This window comes from Podarcis liolepis (genome assembly GCF_965112155.1).
Source record: "Podarcis liolepis genome assembly, chromosome: 1".
NCBI classification, from domain to species: domain Eukaryota; kingdom Metazoa; phylum Chordata; class Lepidosauria; order Squamata; family Lacertidae; genus Podarcis; species Podarcis liolepis.
This window is the reverse complement of record NC_139554.1, coordinates 93,356,487-93,364,277: the sequence shown is the minus strand read 5'-3', so window position 1 is coordinate 93,364,277 and position 7,791 is coordinate 93,356,487. Positions and strand designations below refer to the sequence as shown.

The 7,791-nt window shown below is 42.1% G+C and overlaps 1 protein-coding gene across 1 annotated transcript in view; it reads right to left on the bottom strand.

Moving 5' to 3' along the window:
- Window positions 1–102: 102 nt before the first annotated feature.
- Window positions 103–7,791, bottom strand: part of PARP14 (poly(ADP-ribose) polymerase family member 14) — a 51,333-nt gene continuing 43,644 nt past the window's right edge. The window contains exons 23-27 of the mRNA XM_083471205.1: window positions 6,981–7,187; window positions 6,283–6,888; window positions 4,877–5,022; window positions 4,286–4,460; window positions 103–2,252 (exon numbers count right to left, since the gene is read on the bottom strand). Of these exons, the coding sequence (XP_083327331.1) occupies window positions 1,966–2,252; window positions 4,286–4,460; window positions 4,877–5,022; window positions 6,283–6,888; window positions 6,981–7,187 (1,421 nt within the window). The 3' untranslated portion in view covers window positions 103–1,965. The remainder of the gene's footprint in view (window positions 2,253–4,285; window positions 4,461–4,876; window positions 5,023–6,282; window positions 6,889–6,980; window positions 7,188–7,791) is intronic.

Sequence of the window (7,791 nt, the reverse complement as noted above, 5' to 3'; positions counted from 1 at the left end):
GCTTCAGCGAGGAGCAGCAATAAGACAAACGCCCACTCTGAAATAGTTTGTGATTGAAACAAACAACATTGCTATGACAAGTTCAAATATTTGACAAATTGAGCATTTTTATAACCTTTAATAAATTTACATGCGAGGCAAGATTAAAACTAATTTTAAGGAGAGTCGCAGTAGCAGAAATCACATAATACAGGCATTTGAAATATGACAAAACCAAAATTAGTTAATGACACAATGGTATAACCTGGCAGCAGAAGAAAGCTAACAATTTTGCAAGTGGCAGCTATTGGGCTGAATTTAAAGAGGTATATTTAAGGACTGCTCTGAATACCTTTTAAGCATCTTCCTAGGCCTAGTGCTGTCTGCCCCCAATGATCTGCCTTGAGTTAGCTAAGCACTTGACTAATTTTGTCCTAGCAGCTGAAAATAATAGCAAGGGATATTGGCTGCTAAGAAGAAGCAACAAATGTTTGTGCGATACTTTAAAGTCCAGCAAGTTTATTATGGCAAAAGGTGTGAAGCATTGACTAAGGTGGCAGTATGTATGCCCATATAGATGCAGAGAGAACTGTAAACAGGGATGTGAATTGACAGTTCAGTCTGACAACTCCATTATAGTTCATGTGTACACCATATAAAACAATATTGCTAAGAACAGAAGCCACACCTGTAGTGTGAGAGGACACCATACTCTATGCATACCCAAACAGAATCAAAACTTCTTAGAGCCACCTCTGGAAGCTGCTAAAAAGCCACAGCTTGAGAAGTGTTTTCTTTCCTCTTCTTGATAGCAATGCCCTTCAGCTTTATTTGCCTATTGACATGAGAGTTCAGGTATCTACAAGCAGAGATGGTTGCTTCTCATGTAGTCTGCATAATATGCATATTGGCACTTGGACGTACACATTACTAGAAATGTACTCTCTTCCTTGTTCGCACTCTTATGCTTTCTCACAGGAGGCTGAACTGTTTTCTAAAGCCTCAGATGTAAGAATCATCCATTGCCCTTTAAAAATGTCCCATTCTCTTAAGATTAGGCCTTTGTTTGATGTGCAGATAATTTTCATACAGTGAAGCGCCTCACCTGCTGATTTCTCAGTATCAAATTGCTGCCAAAGACACAGAAGTAACCCCAGGCTGGGTATTTTTTCTGGTCAGTTGACAACATTTGCCACTCTGCATTGGTAGTGCAGGCTGCTGATCTGAACAGCATAGACAAGTCACTGCAAATAGGCACAACAATCTGAAAAAGTGGATGGGAGGCACAGTGGTGACACTCAAAATTTCCTGAGAACTAGCAAAGATAGTAAGGATGTACCTACATTACAAAGCTCTACTTGGCTGCTTTGTAACTTCTGCTGCTACTGCACCAGCCCACGAACAAAAGCTATTTCTTAACCATCTTTTTTTTTAGAGCAACACATCTCCAACTCTATAGAGAGCAGCAGGGAAAGGGACTGGACAGAAGATGCAATTGTAAAGAGCAGTGAGCAAAGATGAGGTTCTCTGCCCTGCTGCAACTGCTATCCCTGGAAGCAACAGTCAATGAGGCTTGTATCCATGTGCAATGCGCAGTTCCACCCAAACCGAGTAGAACATTGAAGAATGTATAGGGAAAGGCAGACATCGGAGACCACCCTTGATATATTTTACCCATTGCCTTTATGAGATGACAGCACACATGGTTCTAACATATTACCCACCCTATTTTAATTTCACCATTTTCTGTTCAAGTCAGTTCTACCTACACTAAAGTTACCAAGTTGTACAAACCCTACCTGACTTCAAGCACACTTTCAGAACGCGTGTCACAAGCTTTACTAGATATCAGTCAAAATTATTTGAGTCTTTGGAAGGCATAGCTAAACCAATTAGTCAGAAATTTCAAAAACTAGTAATTTCTAAAAAACATTTTCAGATTATCGGGGGGGGGCAGCACAATGGGTCTTCGGCTGCAAAAGCAACTTATCTTCTGAAGGTAATAAGATATTCTGGATAAGCCTGAGAATCATAAAATATGACAAACATTGTTGGTTTAGCCATGTTATCAGTCACGCTGTCGTAAATTTCAACGCCTCCAATGCTTTTTGGTGGTGGAGTAATCAGTCCATGTTTTCCAGTGCAATAATCCCCAGTAAGAACCCGAGCAAGATACATATATTTGCTACCATTGGCGTCTGGTCTGGAATATGCATCATTTGCAGAATAGCTTGCATGGACAGCAAAATAGGTCCCATTTCCAATCGCTGCAGCTGAGGCCAAAAAAAGAAACACATTACAACCACATTTAATCTGCAAAGCTATTTAATACACTAGACAAGCAGCTAACTCTATTAAATAAATGAAAACACACACTCTAATAATAATAATAATAATAATAATAATAATAATAATAATAATAATTTATTATTTATACCCCACCCATCTGGCTGAGCTTTCCCAGCCACTCTGGGAGGCTTCCAATCAAATGTTAAAAACAATACAGCATTAAATATTAAAAACTTCCCTAAACAGGGCTGCCTTCAGATGTCTTTTAAAGATAGGATAGCTGCATATTTCCTTCACATCTGAAGGGAGGGCCTTCCACAGGGCGGGCGCCACTACCAAGAAGGCCCTCTGTCTGGTTCCCTGTAACCACGCTTCTCGCAATGAGGGAACCGCCAGAAGGCCCTCGGCACTAGACCTCAGTGTCCGGGCTGAACAATGGGGGTGGAGACGCTCCTTCAGGTATACAGCACCGAGGCTGTTTAGGGCTTTAAAGGTCAGCACCAACACTTTGAATCGTGCTAGGAAACGTACTGGGAGCCAATGCAGATCTCTCAGGACTGGTGTTATGTGGACCCGGCGGCCACTCCCAGTCACCAGTCTAGCTGCCGCATTCTGGATTAATTGCAGTTTCCGGGTCACCTTCAAAGGTAGCCCCACGTAGAGCACATTGCAGTAGTCCAAGCGGGAGATAACTAGAGCATGCACCACTCTGGCAAGACAGTCCACAGGCAGGTAGGGTCTCAGCCTGCGTACCAGATGGAGCTGGTAGATAGCCGCCCTGGACACAGAATTAACACCTTCCTATTCAGACAGCCTTTGAAAACTAAGTTGCAGATGATGCTGATCACTGGTCTGTGTGCTCAGGGCATTCTGTGTTTTAATTTCTGGTTTTATATGTCTTCTGATGTATTTTCACTATTGTCTTTTAACTAGTTTAATTCTATTTTATAATGATGCTTTTAAATATTGTTAAGTCACCTTGAATCACAACTCGGGAGAAGGGTGGGATATGAATATATTATATTGTTACTATTACTGCTATTACTTTTATTTTATTATATTATTACTTTTGTCTATTATTACTATTATTACAAGTTCCTGCTTTTGAAGGCAAAAAATTAGGTACATTAACCATTTTCCTCCTTAAATGGAAAAATGTCTTGTATAAAAACACATCAACTGGAAGAGGGATTTACTTAGTTTTTTACATTTATACAGTGGTACCTCAGGTTAAGAACTTAATTCGTTCCGGAGGTCCGTTCTTAACCTGAAACTGTTCTTAACCTGAAGCACCACTTTAGCTAATGGGGCCTCCCACTGCCACTGTGCTGCTGGAGCACGATTTCTGTTCTCATCCTGAAGCAAAGTTCTTAACCCAAGGTACTATTTCTGGGTTAGCGGAGTCTGTAACCTGAAGCGTATGTAACCTGAAGCATCTGTAACCCGAGGTACCACTGTATCTCACTTTTCCTCCATCTGGGAACCAAGATGGCATACATGTTACCCACAGTTCCCACATGGGCACATGTTTTGTTTCTTTATACAATGTGTTCCTTTCCAATACTTCAGCTAACATCTCCTTTCGTTTTTATTTTAAGGCAGAATTCTCCACTGAATCTCTCAAAGGTGTTCCAACTGAAGTCTCTCGCACCTCCTTTGCTTTCCTGTATAAAAGTCTTATTCAAAATAGCAAGACTAATTTCTGAAAAGACATTAAAAGGTATTTGGCTATAAGAAAGCAAGTTCCCGTTTTTTTCAAACTTAGAAACCTGTGGCTGTCCAGATGTTGTTGGACTACAACTCCCATTATTACTGACCCAGCCATATTGGCTGAGTCTAATGGGAACAGGAATCCAACAACTTGATGGGGGCAATACACAGGTTCCCCACTCTGATATAGAGGGGATCATTCACTACTGAATGGGAGGTATTTATTTATCTGCTGTTTAGAGCGGTTTGCAAATCACACTCGCTATCACATTCCTTTATAAAGTTACCTAATTTCAGATTGACTTACCGTTCATTCCAGCATAACTGCGATTAAATCCAGTGTGGTTAATGGGGGTCACCGTGGAAGCAGGAGTCCCATGGAACAGAATCTGTTCATTTTTGTTATGGCTGTTCTTCTTATCCATATCCTGCTTTTTGAGTTGGTAGGATTTCCAGAGGTAAGGATTCTGAACCCTCTCAATCTACAAAAGTTGCAAAGAAAATACAGCATTGAGAGAGATTAAGAAAAAGCAAAGACAGTATCTGGTTGTAAAAACAGATTATAGGTCTCGTTGGAACATTAAAAGGGCACAACTACACACTATGTCAACATGCACATACAGTGGTACCTCAGGTTAAGCACTTAATTCATTCCGGAGGGCATATGGACAGTTATTCCATATAACTGAATGTAAATAGGAATTGTAGCTGAAGGAAAGGGGATGTCCTAACTATGGCAGCTTTTACGCATGCACACTCTTCAGTTGCATGGACATATTGTGTGTCTGGATATTACATGAGGGTCTGACAACGTTGTACAGCATTTTGATACAACTCAATGATGCATGCTTGTAAGGGGAACATGCTCCCGGAGCTTGTTGCCTCTGCCATACTTCACCTTTTCTATTTTGTTTGCAGGGCAGCTACTCCGGAATTTCTTTTCAACTTCTTTGTATTCTGCTGCTGCAGGTTGCAGCAAAACCATCTTGACACGATGTCCCTTCATATCTTCCCATTGTGTAGGGACAGGTACTGACGGTCCGCCTGCAAAGTGTGAGCACATTTGGCTATTTGTGTGCTGAAGGAGCCATCCGCTCTGGTCCCTCCCCTCCCCTTCCCTTGGGTCAACACCCTTCAACCCCACCCTGAGAGGCAAAAAGAGTGAAAACATGAACACACAAACTTTTTCCCAAGTGACCTAAGTAAAAGTTGGACCCAGTAAAATTAATCTGAAGCTTAGAAAATACAAACAGTTGAAAGAGGAAATAGGAAAGAGTGGCACTCTTGCAACTTCCTCCTCCTGCTCTATGGACTTTTCAAAGGAGAAAAAAAGTAAATGCCCTCACCACTGTATGTCCAAGGGAACAGTGAGAATGAGGGCTGAGAGGCCTTGGAGGTGCCGAGGGAAGACTTTATGGGTACAGCCTCAATACACTGGTGACCCGACATTGACATTACAAATTAAAGATGTGCATAAGTACAGTGGTACCTCGGGTTAAGTACTTAATTTGTTCCGGAGGTCGGTTCTTAAACTGAAGCACCACTTCAGCTAATGGGGCCTGCTGCTGCCGCCGCACCGCTGAAGCACGATTTCTGTTCTCATCCTGAAGCAAAGTTCTTAACCCGAGGTACTATTTCTGGGTAAGCGGAGTCTGTAACCTGAAGCGTCTGTAACCTGAAGCATATGTAACCTGAGGTACCAATGTATAGAGGTTTGTTTTGTTTTAAGCTCTAGAGTTTGGGAATTTGAGCTATGAAGGCATCTACTGTTTCATGCCATCAACTGCCACCACATCCCTTCCAGCACCCAGGAGCAAGCTGATTCTTGCTGTTACTTCCTGAGGGAGGTATTTTAGTGAGGTCACATTCACCAACTAAGTAGTAGGGAACCTCAAGCCTAGTGACCAAATGCCACATTCCATGCCCTCAGAACTCTGCCCAGGCCACACCCTCTCCTTCCAGGCCACACCCCTCACTGACCCCACTTCCCATTCCAAATGTTTTTGCTTGGATAGAAAGTGGTCCTTAAGCTCTGATAACGCCTCTTGACTCTCTGGAGGGAGGATAGGGAAGAATAGGTGAGCGAGTGCAGAAACTAGCCCACTGGACAGAGGTAAAAGTTACATACATTTGTTGCTTAGCCCACTCTTGCTTTTGGTGATGCCAAACCAGCATGTGGCCCCCAGAAGGGAAAACAATCTTTGAGGTGAAAAAGTTCCCCATCCCTGCACTATTGGGAATCCAACACACCCAAAAGGAAATCAGGCACGAACCTAGGCCTTGATTAGTTAAGCCCCTCATTACCTTCCTCCTTTACAATGCGCTTAATGTTTACAGTTTTTCCTTGGCCATCCACAGCGCACATTTTTCTGGTGTCTGCTGTGTAGCTCCTTCCGAGAATTTGGACCTTAGTGTTTTTCTTACTCATTCTAGCATCTTCCAAATGAAGATTGCTTAACTTGTCAAAAGGCGCAAAATCATTCCCTTTTGTGGAATATTGCCACTCGACCAAATTGTGAGCAAGTTCCGCCTTGGATTGCTCTTCCCGGTCACGTTTAATTTTCTTGACCAGGTCATCAATTTGTGAGTAGGCTTCCAGGACATCACGAGGAATGCCCGATACGAGAATGAAAGGTGGAGATTGCTTTCTTTCCAGCTGAATGGCAATATGCAGTCTTTTCTGGAGGTTGTTCAGTTCCTTAATTTCTTCATCACCAAACAAATCTATTGATTCATCAGAGATAAGCTTTTCTGTCTGTTCCCGAAGAATCATTTTCTTTAACCAGGACTCGGCCTCCTGAACATTTTCTCTGCTTTCTCCACAGACTTCAAACACGGCAACCTCCACCTTGGTTTCCACAACCAACTGACGTTTCTTTCCAGGGGGTTTTTTCTTACCAGAGATAAAATCTGCAGAGAAAGAGACGTTCTGTTAAATATGCCAAAGAAATATTACAAGACATTGTGCCAGGAATATGAAGGATATAACCCTCTGCACTTACCTTTAATTTTAGAAAACACAGATTTAGAGGTGGGCAATGCATTACCTTCTTTCTTTTTCATAGAGGCATAAAAAGCATTCTGCATATGCGGCTGGAAAATAACTATTTTGATCAGTTGCAAATACTGCAGTGGTACTTTGCCCACAAAGTCAGCAACTGCACCAATCATGTCATCAGCTGCATCTGCTGGGTTCTTCCCTGCCTGGCCTGTATCCAACACAACAGAGAAGAATAAATGCATTATGCACAAAATAGAGAGGGGCTGCTCATCTCACAAAAGAAAACACAAACAGGTGCTAGTGTAAGTGTCTGCACTTTCATTTTAAAATATAGAAGATCCTATTTCCTTCCACCAGTTCAACATGGCTGACCAGCAATAATCAGCTGAGCAAAGGAGTGAACCCCATAGCTCCTTCCTTCCCCCACATCTGATGTTAAAAAAGAGCACCTTAATGAGGCGAAACAAATGCCCATCACAAGTTCCATATGGCCAGCAGACAGGTTAGACCACTTGTCTTCCAGCTCTCCCCACAGAAAACATTCTTCCAAATTACTATACTTTTCCATGTATAAGATGCCCCCATGTATAAGATGCTCCCTATTTGGGGGGACTGAAATTTCAGGAAATTTCAGAAATTTCACCACCACCCATTAATGCAGCAACCAATAACATGCACAATAGTTGTTGACAGCTGTGGCAGCAACAAATGAAACATCTACCCTATGCACTACCAAGGTATAAGATGACCCCCACTTTTTACCATGATTTTTAAGGAAATAAACCTAGTCTTATACACGGGAACATATGGTA